Raw genomic sequence first — 16,048 nt, 5'->3', positions numbered from 1 at the left:
CTACGCCAAAAAAAAGACTCCCTAAGAAGATGAGATACAGCAAAATGGGAGGTTCCAAATCAGGCACTCCGAATCCGAGACCTATGTGGGACCAAGACCGCGCAGAGGACTAAGGAGAGAGAGAGCGCACGCGCGCGAGAGAGAGAGAGAGAGAGACTACCCGGCATTTGGCTTTGAGGACTAATGATAACGATGCCTTATGGGGAGAGGGGACTCTAGTGGCCACGACACTTTAGAGGTGGTGACCATGCGGAGTGAATAGACAGTTAATATGCAATTTCACTGAAATAGCTGGCGGTCGGGGATTCTTGGCCCCATAGTTAGAGGGTTTGGAAGATCCCTTGACCGTTAGGGTGGATTAATCATATTTCAGATAACAATTTTTCTTTTAGGCTGTGTTATCTGGAGGCACGATTTGCCAGTTATATTTTCAAGTTTAAATTTTAAACTCAGTATACTGCATTTACTTGTTCACGTACCAGGCAGCCGCCTCCACCTACCCCACAAAGTGATCTGATACTGCACATAGCACACCAGACTCACTATAGTTCTCTAGATAGGGCCCTATCTAGAGGTTGATCTTAATTCTCTCACTCTTCCTTCTTCTTTCTTCTTTCTAGACCTTTTACCATTCACGTTGTCTGCCTATAAGAATACTCTAACTGTGTTTTAGTATCTATTTCAGGTCTCCAGAGTACTACACCACTTCTGAGTCTGCACCATGGCCTATTCCTTCCTAGGACGCAACCCCACGGTAATTTCGCACAACGTGCAGGGGTTAAATATTCCTGAAAAGCAAACTACACTGCTCAGAGAAATCAAAAAAGGTAAGCCGCATTTTATAATGCTGCAGGAGACTCATTTTAAGACTGGACATGTGCCTAGGCTCACCGACTCAACTTTTACTAGGCCGTACCATGCTACCAATGACCATGCTAAAACTAAAGGGGTTTCAATTCTTGTTCGTAAGAATGCGCCCTTTGACTTGACAGAACAAATGACAGACACTGAGGGCAGATACATTTTCCTAAAGGGGAATTATGGGGGAGTACCCATCACCATAGCAAATGTATACTTCCCGAATAAGGCCCACTTAATATTCTGCAAACAGCTGATCCATAAGTTACAGGAGTTCTCCACGGGGTGTTTGATATTAGGAGGGGATTTCAACATTTCTTTGAATCCCCTGACAGATACGTCGAACGGAAACACCAGTATCAGATACAGGACACTGAAAGGCATTAAAAACCTTCTCCATTCTCTCAGGCTGATAGATTCATGGAGATTCCGAACAGTCGTGATTACACGTTTTACTCAGCCCCTCACGGGAAATACGCGCGCATTGATTATCTCTTTATATCCCAAAATGATCTCCCTGTCCTAACAGAAGCCTGCATAGGCTCACAATCTATCTCGGACCACGCACCAATAGCGTTAACGGTAGACTTGACGAAATTGCCACCAAAAACCCAGACATGGAGACTTAACTCCTCAATAATTTCAGATCCTATCCATTTACCTAAACTCAGGGAGTCCCTGAAAGATTTCTTTGACCACAACAACACCCCAGGGATGGATCCACTAATGATATGGGAGGCCCATAAGTGCACATTGAGGGGGGAACTGATTTTGATAGGTGCCCGATGGAAAAAGGAAAGGGATATGGAGATTAAAAATCTGATCACATTCACAAGCTAGAATCTCTACACAAACAGTCCCTCTTGGTCCATACTGCCACTGAATTGTTAGATACCAGAAAGCATCTGCAGAAACTGTTTGACACAAAGGCCAAACGTTTCTTGTTTTTCAAGAAAAAGATCTACTATGAGGAGGGTAACAAACCTGGTAAGACATTGGCTAGGGCACTACGGGTACACACTCATAGTAATAATATTCTGGGCATTAGATGGAAAAATGGCACGTTAGATGTTTCTACAGAGGCGATTGCATAACATTTCCACACATTCTACTCTGATCTCTACAATTTACTGCAACAGCACAAACAGCTGGGAATTACAGGGGACAGATCCCAGGTTATACAAGACTACTTAGATAAGAGTGGTCTCCCTTCCCTTGATACTATAGAAGCCAATACTCTCGAATGCCCAATAGACACGACTGAAATTAGACTTGCTATCAAAAATCTGAAATTAGGTAAGAGTCCTGGACCAGATGGGTACACAGCTATTTATTATAAAACATTCGTAGACTTATTAGCTGACCCCCTGGCAGCGGCCTTGAACTCCATGTCTGATTCCAGGGATATGACACTAGACTTACACTCAGCTTTCATAACGGTCATACCGAAAGCGGGTAAGGACCCTTATGACTGTGCCAGCTATCGTCCTATATCCTTGCTGAATTTGGCTGTAAAAATTTTGCCAAGAGACTGAGATCCTTCTTGCAAAAAGTAATTGTTCCGGAGCAGGACGGCTTTATGCCTGACCGCGAGGCCAAAGACAATGTCATCAAATCCTTGTTACTAATTCACAACATTAGATCCAGCGACGCAGAGGGCCTTCTCCTGTCCACAGATGCGGAGAAGGCCTTCGACCGAGTGGCATGGGATTACATGCTGGCCACTTGCAGACATGTTGGACTGGGCTCAAGGATGTTGGCATGGATTTCATCTCTTTATCAAAATCCCACAGCAAGATTAAAAATAAACGGTACTCTGTCCGAACGGTACATATTTCGAACGGCACAAGGCAGGGATGTCCTTTGTCCCCTCTTATTCATATTATCCCTGGAGCCATTTATCAGACAGATCAATGCAAACCCCTCGGTAAGAGGACTGCAGGTGGGGGATCGGGAGTTCAAGGTTGCCGCCTATGCTGACGACTTGCTATTCTTCATATCTGGGCCACATATCACTCTCCCCAACCTAATGAGAGCTTTCGAACATTATGGTTATGTTTCCAATTTAAAGATAAATTACTCTAAATCAGAAGCCATGAATTTATCTCTTTCAAACCACTTGCTTACCTCAGTGATGGAGAATTCCCCTTTCAAATGGGATCATAACAGACTGAAATACTTAGGAGTGAATTTAACTCCACTGATTTCTTCAATTTACGAACAAAATTTTCCCCCACTACTAAAAAACATAGACAGTGACCTACGCAAATGGCACACCGGAACCTTTTTGTGGTCCGGCAGAGCGGCCATTATCAAAATGGCCGTCCTGCCCAGGCTTCTATATTTAATGCGTACACTGCCGATCAAATTACCAGCCAACATGTTTAGGACTCTAAGAGCAATGTTTCTGAAATTCATTTGGGCACATAAAAAACCAAGAATCAAATACGAAACCCTACTGAGAGTGAAAGTGTCTGGGGGGGTTAGGAGTACCAAACTTAAGGGACTACTATAGAGCCTCGCACTTATCGAGGGTCATAGACTGGCACTGCCATCGAGACATTAAAGACTGGGTGAAGCTAGAAATGGAACTTAACTCCATCCCACTCACTTTTGCCCCCTGGCGGCAATGGACTTTCTACCCTGACGACCTAAAACAACACCCTTTAACAGGAACCACTTTAAAACTGATTCATGAACTACCTAAAGGCACAGGGATCACATCCGCACTAGGCCCATTAACCCCGTTGAGGGACAATCCGGAGTTTATTCTGGGGGTAGGTAATCTCAAGTCGCCTCTCAATGATAGGCCTCTTTTGGCAGGTGATTGTTGTCAACAGGCCAAAATAAAAGATTTTCAGGCTCTAAAACAGAATGACAACGTGACTAACTTACCTTTCTGGACTTACCTACAAGTTAGAAGCTATATTAGCAGCAACCACAAGGTAGGTGACTTCTCCAGACCTCTGACGGATTTTGAGTCTGTGTGCCACATAGGCGAACCGGTCAGTAGAACAACTTCAATTATTTATGCATGGCTACAGGATGCAAAGGCTCCCTTGGATGACAGACTCAGAAGGCGGTGGTCTGATGTCTTACAGGTAAACATAACAATGGAAGAACGCTTGCATTTTATCGCACAAGTGCTCCATCAGCTCCAAAGTGCAAGAGACAGCTTACAAACTGCTGACTTAATGGTATCTAACACCAGTGAAATTAAATAAGTGGTATCCCCAGGCATCAGACCGCTGCTGGAGATGCTTGGGAGATAGTGGTTCTCTGTTACATATTTGGTGGCAATGCCCCTTGATTGCCTGTTACTGGGACGCAGTTTGAGAACTTATCAAATCGATTACAGAGACTACTCTAATCCTTGATGCAGCATGCTGTTTACTGCACATCTCAAGCTGGTCTTTAAAAAAATACAAGCGTTCTCTCAGGAGACACCTGCTGAATGCTGTCAAATCCCTCATTCCAATTAATTGGAAATCGCATCCGGTACCAACAGTAGCTGATTGGCTTCATAGGGTCGCAGAATTCTATGAAATGGAAGACACCCTGGCCCAAGCGAATGAACAGGTCGAAAGTTTTCATGAAACTTGGCGTCTCTGGAATGTTTTTAAATATTCCAAAGCTTTCACTGACATTATCAATGCACAGACTCCGGTACTAGATTAGTGCTAGACCCTGTGTAAATGCAACAACAGAGTTGCACTGGAACAGATTGGCTGGACAACGTGGATGGTCTCCTACTGAAATAATTTAGATTATAAATTGGTCATAAATTCTACCTCTTCCTCTTCCCTACTGTTTTCCTCTCTTTCTCTTTGATTTATCTAACAAATCAGAAGGTCAAATTTACCAACTCACATATAAGATGAATAGGATTAGACAAGGTGAGCTGTGACAGCAAAAGTTCATTAATATTGGGAAAGCATTATATTGATGGTCACAACTGACTATACAGAATCTACCTTGATGTTTTCTACACAATATATCTATAGATAAGATGTAACCGCAGGTCAATTTATTGCTACTTTGTATGGCTACATGTTTTCACTTTGATATATCTGATTTGTACTGACTTTACAACTTCTAAATAAACTTTTTTGATGAAAAAAAAATATGCAGGCATACATCTATTACCTGAATCTGTGGTGTCCGACACTGACCTGTTGTGGTGACAATCTCCACCACCTCTCCTTCCTCCACATCCTGAGGTTGTGACCTTTGTTCCCCTTCTTCAGGAGGTGGGGGGGGTGTCCCTGGTGTCCTCATATTTTCCGAGTCTTTGCTCCCCTATGAGAATGAAACAAAAGGTTTACTTGGCACACAGATATTTGAGTCCAGAAATAGGAATATGAAACATTGCTTGGAAGTGGGGGTACAATTGTCTGTTTTGGCAGAGTTCCAAGCTGAAGACATTATTTTTTCCCTTACCAAAGCTGGAATACTTACCTTTTTTTGGACAAGTTTCACACATGTAGACACCCCAGGTAGCCACTGGAGTACCTGTGTGGGACACCCTAAAAAGTTTGTTCTTGTGTCCCACACTAGTGCTCCAGAGTCCAGATATGTAAACAGCTGCTGAGTGTCCTCTCCTTACATTACACTGAATCAAGTTTGTAATTCATTCTAGTTTGAAACGCATCTAGACAACAATGTCCTAAACTTCTTTTATCATGACCAAATGTAGTTAACCCTTTATCTGGCAAAAACATTGTATTTATTTTCAAACGAACGATGTTTACTACGACCAATTACTGTGCCCACAAACATGAAAGTAGCCATTTTAAACTGTCCAACAGTAAAGAAAAGCACATGGCGCAGCATGCAAGTAATAATAATAATCGTAACAAACGACAACTACATACTTTTTAGGAGCACTTTCTTGATCCTTCTGTACTGATCATGCTCCCTTAATTTGAGGTCCAACCAGCGTTTCTTTAATTGCTCCTTGGATCGTTGTACCCCAAACTTCCCATCATAGTCAGCCCTCTTCAATATGTCTATCATCTCTACAAAGGACATATTGGAGGCCTTAAATCTCCTCCGGGATCGTGACATTTCAGGCTCCGGGTTTTCCTCCTCGTTACTGCTATTATGCACCTGCTGTGTCTCCGCCATGTTCCTCTCCCTCTGCGACAAAAGAGAAGGGGTGGGGAATATTCTAGAAAGAACGTCAGGGGTGGGTAATGCGGGCGGAGTTTCACGCATGTGCAGTGTATATAAAGCTAACACGCGTGTGTCGTACCTACGCTCTGTGTGCGGAGGAAGGAGGAACAGAAGCGACAAATGTAATAAGGAAGGTAACATTTTAACTTGGGACATGAGTGGCCTATACTGATTCTAGATTGAGGCCTATGTTGGGATAAGATTAGGAGAGTTTAGCCTATTATTAGTGTTTTTGTCTTTTGTTTGGTCTTGCAGCAAAAATGAAACAATTTAAAGACCCAGACTTCCTCGGCGAATTCATAGACCGATACAGGGATATGCGCAATTTGTGGGAGGTGAAAAACCCCTTCTATCGCAACAAACCAGAAAGGAAGGCATTGATGGAGAAACTGCTGGAATTTGTGACGACTCGGGTCTCCAACGCAGACCTCGAGTTTGTGGATAAGAAAATTCGTAGCTTGAGAAGCACGCATAGGAAAGAGCTTCAGAAGGTCCATAAGTCCATGAGGTCAGGAGCAGCAGCAGCAGAAGATGTGTATGTACCCAGTCTGTGGTACTACAGCAGGATGTGTTTTCTAGAAGACCAGATTGAAGCCAGGGAATCACTTTCGACTCTTCCGGCCCCCCTTCCATGCACCCTTCCCTCAACCCCATCTGAGGCTTCTGAGGACAATCTGGGCCTTCCATCCTGGAAGAAATTGAGGAGCCCAGATGGAGCCAGGTACAGTATTTTGAAACATGTTTTTTGTGGGAAAATGATTGTTGTTAACTAGATGTTATTTTTTATAACAAATGAATGATTTTACAAAAAGTGTTTTACATATCAATAGACAGTAGGGGCTAAAAATGATTGGGACGAGAATGAAAAATTCTGGGGTCAGAATTAGTCTTTTCTAGTTATTAACATTCAATTTGCAACAGTCATGAGCTGAAAATTGTGTGTGATTGATGAACCAAAAATTAAAACTATGTCCCTTTTTCATACACAGGAAGACCTCAGCCAGGACGAGGCTCTGGAATGTGGCACACAGGAGGAGGCGGGGGAAGTATCAGCCAGGAGGTGGCGGGGCCTAGCCTCACCCAATCCCAGGTGCCTCCCCTCCGCCTTCCAACCAAAAGGCTCAGGAAGGGGAGGAACGTGGAAGAGGCAGCACTTGTCCTCATTAAGGAGGCTAATGATGCCCTGAAAGCCCCCCTCGATGCTGGAGAGGCCTATGGCTACTATCTAGCCTCAAATATGCAGAAAATGGAGGAGGGCCAACGCCTCAACTGTGAAAAGTGTTTTTTTTTTTTTTTTTCCCGAGGCCATTCACAAGGGGTTGAGGGGGCAAATGTCCGATCGTCCTCGTCATCTTCTTTCTTCTTTCTTCTCAAGCTACCAATTTTTTTTTTTATCCACAGAGTTGATGTCTGCCCTGGGGGCCAAAGGCTTTGCAAATTCCAGCTGTTTCTCCAGCGTTGCCTTCCCTCTTTATTTTGTTATTAGCCAGAATAAATGGAGTTTTTTTTTTATATGAAAATACTTGCCGATCTGTTTTTCTTCATATAGGACAGTTTTTTGGTGAGTAGGCAGGTACATTTCAAAAATACAATGTCAAATTAACAAGGGACAACAACCAACCTACTTGAGGTTTACAAATACAAGATAATAATAGTGGAAACGTGACATACAAAAAAATAAAAATATGGAGATGACTATAAAATAGTAAAAAAAAAAAAAAAAAAATACAACAGGAGATCTTGATGGGGAAAAAAAAATACTATAAAAAAAAACAAACATTATTATGGAGATCTGGCTTTAAAAACAAAAAAGATTATTGAGGAGATCACGAGAAATAATAAAGAAATAAGTTTGTGAGAAGAAGTCTGTGTGAATATGAGCAGCAAAACAACTTCATTCTTCTAGCATTATAAAGAAGAAGAGAATGAGCTGCATTGAAAGATTTAAAATTTTGCAGTGTGACGAATGTGCCATCTCCATTATGAATGGTTGTTTTACATGACTGAGCAGCTCCGTCTCGTACTTGATTCTGAGCATGCATGGTTTTTTCCGGAATTGCATACACACAAACAAAATTTCCGAAACTTTTTCTGTCTTGAAAATTGAGAACATGCTCTTAGTCTTTTGCTGGCGGAAATTTGGCCAGCAAAAGTCCGATGGAGCATACACACGGTCGCATTTTCCGACCAAAAGCTCTCATCGGACTTTGGTTGGCCGAAATTTCCCATCGTGTGTACGTGGCTTAAGACATAAATACAGGGGCTGCAATGCTAAAAGGAGCTGCAACACTTGCCCCTCCTGATGGCTCATTCTGACCAGCCATATTACTCTCAGGGGAGAATGCCATCTTTTCTGAGATGGGTCTAGGCTCCCTAGTGACTATAGTCTTTCTAGAGCCCCTTTTTGAGGTGATTTTAACCTCCCTCCCGACCATAACCCGATGCACAAAGCAGAGGTGCTACCAGAAGGAATGCATGCATTGCTTGAGCACTAGTCCAGCTCTGCTGCTGCTATTAATTCTGATGCAGTAGTAAATGTGTCAAAGGAATGCCTATGTCACCAAACCTCATATACCTTCACTCTTGTGACCCTCCGCAGCTTGCAACAGCAACAATGGTGCCTTTAAAACACACATTCCCCGCGCTGGGCATTGGAGGACGCCAACACCGTGCTAAGCCCCATCCCCCTGTTGCTACGGCCCTTCCTCTCTCCTTTCAAAAGAAAGCTTTTCTAGAGGGAGTGCAGGCTCCGATCCTATGGGAACCACATGAAATGGCAGATGGGGGGGCCCTGGAAGCCGCCGAGTGGCTTGCTGTTCGCGCTTCTTTTTTTTGTTTTTTTGAAGCGCTCCTTCCCTGAAGAAAAAACAGCACAGGGGGGTGTCTGGTGGGGAGGCACCCCCCCCCCCCGACTCACCGGAGGTCTGCTGCCGGCCGGAGGAAGAGAAAACTGCTGTTTCCTGGACACACCGTGGGCTCTCTGAGAAGCATGAGACGTATGAGCTCTATACAGCCCCCAGTGGTGAAACATAGGCATGACAACATTTACTAATTAAAGAAAAATAGGAAAAATATATGCGGCGCTTACTACCTATTAATAACTCAAAAGAAGGTAATTAAATATATGTAAAACCAACAACCATACCAGGAGATTACAAGGCAGGAACTCCAGGTAATGATTATGTTTATACAGTTGATCTTCTGCTACATTGTGCAACCAAAGATCACGACAAACCAGTATTGCATCAAAGAATGAAACTCATTTTAAACAGAAGTGAAGCCTCCAGGTAAACAGAATATTAATAATCAGTAGCTGTTTCTATATAACAGGAGAAGCTAATAAAAAATTCCCAATACCATGTGTAGCGTGAATACATAACGGTAAATAATCCAGCGAGTGTGAGAATAACTAACTCCACACACAATACAACATACATTCTAAATAAGATCTTCAAAATCCACCACTCTAATAGTAATGTAAAAAGATACAAAATAAATAATGTTTACCAGAAAAGGTGAGTGCAAATATAGCATTCAGTGCAGCATCCAAAAAAATGTAACAATTAATAGATAGATATGTGTAGCAAGTGAAACACAAAAAAACATACACAGTGCAACATGTAAATCTATTTCAGATCTTCAAATTCCCCCACTCCAACGATATTAAAATTAAGGATGAATGATAATAAACTAATAATAAGGTAAATGCAAATATAGCAAACAGTGCAGCATCCAGAAAAATAATCCAATAATTAAATAAATGTAACAAGTGAAGCACAACATAAAGTGCAACATCAGTGTTCAAATAAATCAAAACTACACACAAAGTGTAATAGAATGATAATGTGACTCAATTTATTAAAAAAGAAACAGTATTAAACAAGAGTCCCATATATGTTCAGATCTCCATCGTGACAGATTCAATTGGAAAATCGTGCCAAAAGAATTCCTCCAAGAATCACCAGTGATAAACTAAAGGTGTGTGAAAGTAATGGTTCCCCCAGCCTCTCACCTCACGGCTGAGTGATAACAGCCTTGTAAGCTAAAGACAGATGATAAGACAGCTTCCCGATCTCCTTGATGACAGGCTTCAAGGTAGCTCAAGTGAAGTCAGCTTAAAAAGAAGGGGAAGGACTCCATAGTGTAGTAAATAAAATCAACAATTTATTAAAACATTTGCCCACTTACATCTAAAATCATCAGTAAAAACGAAACACTACGGCGGCTCTCTGCTCACCGATCCCGGCCATGATCGGAAAGACAAATGCAGCCGAATAACCTGCCTCTCTCCTCCCTGACGCGTTGCGTGACTGCCACATCACTTTTTCAAAGGGTCCCTGGGTCCAGCTCTCTAAAAAGAGAAGCGTTACAGGCAAGACCTCCTTTCTTCGGATACAAGGCCCGGGTAAAATTAAATTCCGCAAAAAAGACACTTTGGATCCGGCTGCATGGCTAGCCCCAGCAAGGATTGCTCCAGTGGAGCTCAGCACAGCACATTTTTACTCGTGACCAACTCCTTAGACACTGGCGAAAAATGGAGTTACTCCCACCAGTGGGAGGGGTTATATAGGGAGTGCACTTTTTAATACAGAGCGTGCCAGTGTCCATCACCTGAAGGTGGAGTATTACCCATATAGTAACTACTATGGCTCTGTGTCCTGTGATGTACGATAAGAAATATGCACTGTCACTGTACTATTGATACTGGCAGGGGTTAACATCAGGGGAGATGAAAGGGTTACCTGTGTGCCTAGCTGTTCCACTGTAGAGTGGGAGGTGCTTTTACTAGTGGAAGGCATGGATCCATGTCCCTGCTTTGCAGGAACACAGGATCCATGCCTCCCTTACTGACAGAACGCGATCTGCCTTGTTTACATAGGCAGATCGCTGTTTTGTCTGTGTTCTGAACGATCAGCGGGTGCCGTTGGACATCAAGTCCACGGGACCTGATGTGTAGAATCACAGCTGGAATGAGCCTCTGGCTGCGTGCACTCTTGCCTGATACCCAGAAATGCAGGCTCACATACAGTATATATACACGTGATCCCGCGCAATGTGGCCTCCCTGTAGCAGTAAATGTGCTATAGAGCGGTCGCCAACTGGTTAATGCTTCTTACCTGCCTGTCCACACTGTACCCTGAGTTCAGTATGCAATTTCAGCAAAGCCTCGAAGAATAGCCTCCAGTTCATGCACTGAACTGACGCCATCTTGGCCCGGCCAATGAAAGTGGCTGAAGATCAGTACCTTGAAGAAGACCAGACGAAGATGGCAGTGATGGGTAAGGTAGCTCTAGGACATGCAGCACTGGAGTGCAGCTGGTTAAAGTTACACATTAAGCTAAAAGTCTGAAGGTTGGCTTCACACCGCTGTGCGGTATAGTAACATCTAATCTGTGTGTGTGTGCTGCATTGGTGTACATTGTGATAAATGATGCAGGTACATATTTTATTGTAACAGGACACGCTTAACATGCAGCAATCCATCACAACTAAATGAAAGTTATTTTAAAAAAGGTTTATAAAAAAAATCAAAGACTACGATGCATTGTAACAACACACTGCAGTGCACAGTACACACCAGTGCGCAAATTCAGTTTTTTTTTTTTTTGTCAAATGTGTCTTAAGCTGGGCTGTGTTTCATAAAATGAGTCCCCTTCCATGAATGCCTAGTGCAGACATGGGATCCACCTTTATAAAGAATTGCAAAAATAATCAGCCCAGAGGTGAAAATAAAAATGACAGCTTTTGAGGATAACGCTAACCTCCCGTCCCACGACGTCCTTCACAGATTCACCTTTGTGCAATTCAATCCTCTTCCAGTACTCCTTGACAGAACGGCAGGCATACAATATGTATGCATCAGTGGCGGCCCGTCCAGTAGGGGCACACGGGCACCTCCCCTCCATCCAATGCGTTCGGCTTCCTGATCTACATGCAGGGCGCTAGACGCATGGATTCCAATGGGGGATTTTTTTTTTCTAAGCAGGTGATTAGAGCCTGAGGCTCTAATAGGCTTCAAGAAAGGGTGGGCTTGGGGCGCAGAGCACTGCACCCTGAGCCCACCCAGTTGTGTGACAATGGCGGATGAATATTCGCTATTGTCACACTGATTCACCTCCCAGCCAATCAGGAAGTGGGTTGTGAGACTGTCCGAAAGGAGAAGCGATCCTATTGACCTAGGAGGAGGGAGGAGACACATGGCAGAAAAAGACGCACGGGAAGCTCAACCGACCCACCAGCTACCACTGTGACTTCAGGGATGGCTCACCCATCACAGGCAAAGTCTTAAATTCATACTGTATAAAAATACATTAGAACTGCCCAGGATGCCCTTTACAGCAAGACATGGTATAATAAGTATAAAGCAAGCCCTGTTTTTTGAGCTAACAAAGTACTTACAGATATTCTCTTATCTTTGTGCAGAGGTTTCGGTGGCATCCAGCTCAATGGGACAAAGCTGTGTGATGAGGATTTATAGCTGCCTTGTGCTCACAATTATGTTTGCATCAGGATACTTGTACCTAAAAAATGAAGAATGGCTCGTTAATAGGTTGATGGTGTTTCGGGGACTTTTAAGCAACCAGGAAATCCTTCATCCTGTAAACAATCTGACCTATCCAGGCTTCCAACACCCTCTGGCCCCCCCTTACCCTTACCCATACAAGTTCCTCATCAACCAGGAGAAGAAGTGCAAAGACCGGAACCCCTTTCTAGTCATAATGGTAACTGGTAGGTCTGATGATATCGATTCTAGGCATGCCATTCGAGAAACCTGGGGCAATGAGAGTAATTACGATGTTGATGTGGTGAGGATCTTTTTGGTTGGTCTTCCGAAAATCTTTGTGAACAGAACCCAGAGGATGCTGGAGGAGGAAAGTGAAACCTTTGGGGATATTGTCCAACAAGACTTCATGGACACTTACTATAACCTCACTTTAAAAACCTTAATGGGCATAGAATGGGTTGCTAAATTCTGCCCCACAACCAGCTATGTGTTGAAAATCGATGATGACATATTCCTCAATCCAGACTACCTTGTTCACCAGCTTCTTTGCCCAGAGCTTCCAGTCCGTACCAACTATTTCACAGGGCAGATAGTGAAAAATACAAGACCACTGAGGGGTAAAAAATACAAATGGTATGTCCCTAAGGAAGTCTACCCCAATGAAACCTACCCACCCTACTGCTTAGGATCTGGCTATGTCTTTTCTGCAGACATGGTAAAAAAAATCTATGATATATCACAAGTGATTCGCGTCATCCCCATGGAAGACACTTTTATGGGAATTTGCCTTTATGAACTCCATATTTCACCCACTGCACCTCCTCCAGGTATATTCAATGTTCACTGGATAGAGTATAATCGCTGTCGATTTAATAAGCTCATTTTGGTTCACAATTATAAGGCTACTGAGCTGAGGAAAGTATGGGCAGATTTTTGGACTAACAAAACTTCAGGGTGCTGATAACAGGCATAAATATTTTACAACGCAGGCACATGAGAGTGCTGGACTTTATGGGAACAATGCACTGGGTAGCACCCAACTGTTAGGATTTCCTCTCTAGAAGTACTTAAAATATTTAAAGAGACCCTGCCTGTAAAAAAAGATGTATACTTGCCTGTCTAGGGGGTAGAATTCAATACTTTTAGGTGTATCAGTGAGCATGTCCCCTGTTGGGTCATTGGCCACTACATCACTGCTGTGTCCGTAGTGATAGAGACACAGTAGGGAACCATGCATCAAACCCATTCCTCGGTGTCAGGTAACCTAGTAGTTCTTCAAGAGGACAAAGAATTATTTCACCGTCTAACAAAAAGGGAAGTATAAACCGTCTTCTTTAACAAGCTGGGTTACTTTAACCAATTTAATACTGGACACTTTTACCCCCTTCCTGCCCAGGCCAATTTTCAGCTTTCAGAGCTGTCACACTTTAAATGAGAATTGCGTGGTTGTGCAATACTGAACCCAAATGAAATTTTTATCATTTTTTTTTTGCTTTTGCAACAAATTCTCTCTTTATGAATTCAAACCAAAATATATACTGTTACATTTCTTTAGTAAAAATAACCCAAATCAGTGTATATTATTTGGTCTGTAGGAAAGTTATAGAGTCCACAAAGTATGGTATATGTCTGAAAATCGATCAATACTGATGGCATATCTTATTTCCTGAGGGCAGAAAATGCCAGGACAGTACAAATATCCCCCAAATGACCCCTTTTTTGGAAAGTAGACAGTCCAAGGTATTTAGTAAGAGGCATGGCGAGTTTTTTGAAGTTGTAATTTTTCAGAAAATAAGGAATTTTTACATACTGTCACCAGTGCAGTACAGCATTATTATATAACTGGTGCGGAGATGATCAGGGGCACTGACTGGTGACAGTAATATAGTAAGACAGTATAGACAGTAAAACAGTATAGACAGGAAAAAAAAGTTTTAAATTTATTTTCATTTTTTTTTCTTTTTCTTACATTTTTTTTTTTCCTTTTGTAAACAGCATTGTACAACTCTGGGAAGGTGATCAGGATTTTTTTTTTTTTTTTACACGCTATGATTGCTTATAACTGTGAATTTTACCGTTCTAGCAACCATTTTTTCTGAATGAAAACTATTCATTCACTGTTTACTAGGTAAGGTAGCTGTGATTGGTTCTGGCTGTACCATGTGATCAATGTGACCAATCACAGAGCTCATCATGGTAGTACACAATGAGAAGCATGATTTAAAGACTTTCATTGTGTAAAATTGTCATGTAGATCTACTGTGATTGGCCACAGCAATCACATGGTACCAACAGCAGGCTCGTACAGTGATCTGTCATCGACTGTGACCAATGGACACAGCGAGGTGCAATTCTGGGAGGATGTTATATGATGTTCTTCCAGGATATTAGGGCTCTTGCCCGGCAGTCATATATTACAATAGGCGGGAAGGGGTTAAAAGGGTTAATGCACACTGGGTTTAAAAAACCGCTGCTTCTACAGGAGTTTTGTGTTTTGCCCGTAGAAGCAGCTCAATGTTATCTTTTATGTCCATGCAAATTAAGACGTTTAGACCTGGTTCACACCTATTCGTTTTTTAGTGCTTTTTACTTTTTTGCAGATACGCATTACAATCCATTTAACATGATTTTTCTCATAGGGCACATTCATATCTATGCTTTTTTTTTTCAGTCGCTGCGTTTTTGGAAGTGGTCAGAGACTTTTTCAAATGCAAAACGGTACATTTTTGGTTGAGTAGACTTCAATAGAGACGCTGCAGAAAACCATGTAGAGTGTTTTTGATGCGTTTTTTAATCCGCCCAACAACAAATTGGCCAAAAAATGCATAAAATACGCGAAACGCTTAAAAAAATGCCTGAAAACCGTGTGTGCAAAAACTCAAAATGCACCACAGAAAAGGATCAAAAGCAAACTGCATAGGTGTGTAGAGGCATATTTTAAGCTCAGTGTTTTTAGTAGCAGAAAAAAACCTTCTGGTTTGCATTTTTGAGAGGAGTTTCCTGACAGAAGAAAATACGTTGCTAAATGCTCCAAACTTGTACGAAAATGCTCTATATGAGTGTTTTTTTCTGCCAAAAGAACTGCCTTTTTAAACACAGTGTACCTTTTAAAAGGATAGTTGGACCCTTAAAAAGGATAGTTCACCTCTACAAAAAAACTGCCTAAGGGATGTTTGTAGATTAAAAAACTGTGCAGCTCCGACTAAAGATGAATAATACTCTTTCTATAGGTGTAGGCCATTTACATACCTTACAAAGCCTGACTGGAATACTCTCAGGACCTTGCTAAGTGAGGCCTAGTCATCACTGCTCACCTCCACCATCACAGGAGTGAGCTCTTTCTCTGATTCAAGCCCCCTCACATACTCTATCTCCCCTGATGCAGTAGCTCTGAGCTCACTCCTGTGATGGTGGAGGTGAGCAGTGATAACTAGGCCTCACTTAGCAATGTCCTGGGAGTACTTACAGTCAGGACCATAAATATTGGGACATTGACACAATTCTAATCTT

At 42.4% G+C, this 16,048-nt stretch overlaps 1 protein-coding gene across 1 annotated transcript in view; it reads left to right on the top strand.

Annotated features, from left to right (window-relative positions):
- LOC141134712 (beta-1,3-galactosyltransferase 2-like) overlaps positions 1-15,732 on the top strand; it is a 43,760-nt gene extending 28,028 nt beyond the window's left edge. The window contains exon 2 of the mRNA XM_073624148.1: positions 12,457-15,732. Coding sequence (XP_073480249.1) covers positions 12,480-13,499 — 1,020 coding nt within the window. The 5' untranslated portion in view covers positions 12,457-12,479 and the 3' untranslated portion in view covers positions 13,500-15,732. The remainder of the gene's footprint in view (positions 1-12,456) is intronic.
- The last annotated feature ends 316 nt before the right edge of the window (positions 15,733-16,048 follow it).

Source organism: Aquarana catesbeiana, linkage group LG03 (assembly GCF_042186555.1).
Source record: "Aquarana catesbeiana isolate 2022-GZ linkage group LG03, ASM4218655v1, whole genome shotgun sequence".
NCBI lineage: Eukaryota > Metazoa > Chordata > Amphibia > Anura > Ranidae > Aquarana > Aquarana catesbeiana.
Note: the sequence above shows the minus strand (reverse complement) of the source record. Positions and strands in the feature narration are given on the sequence as shown.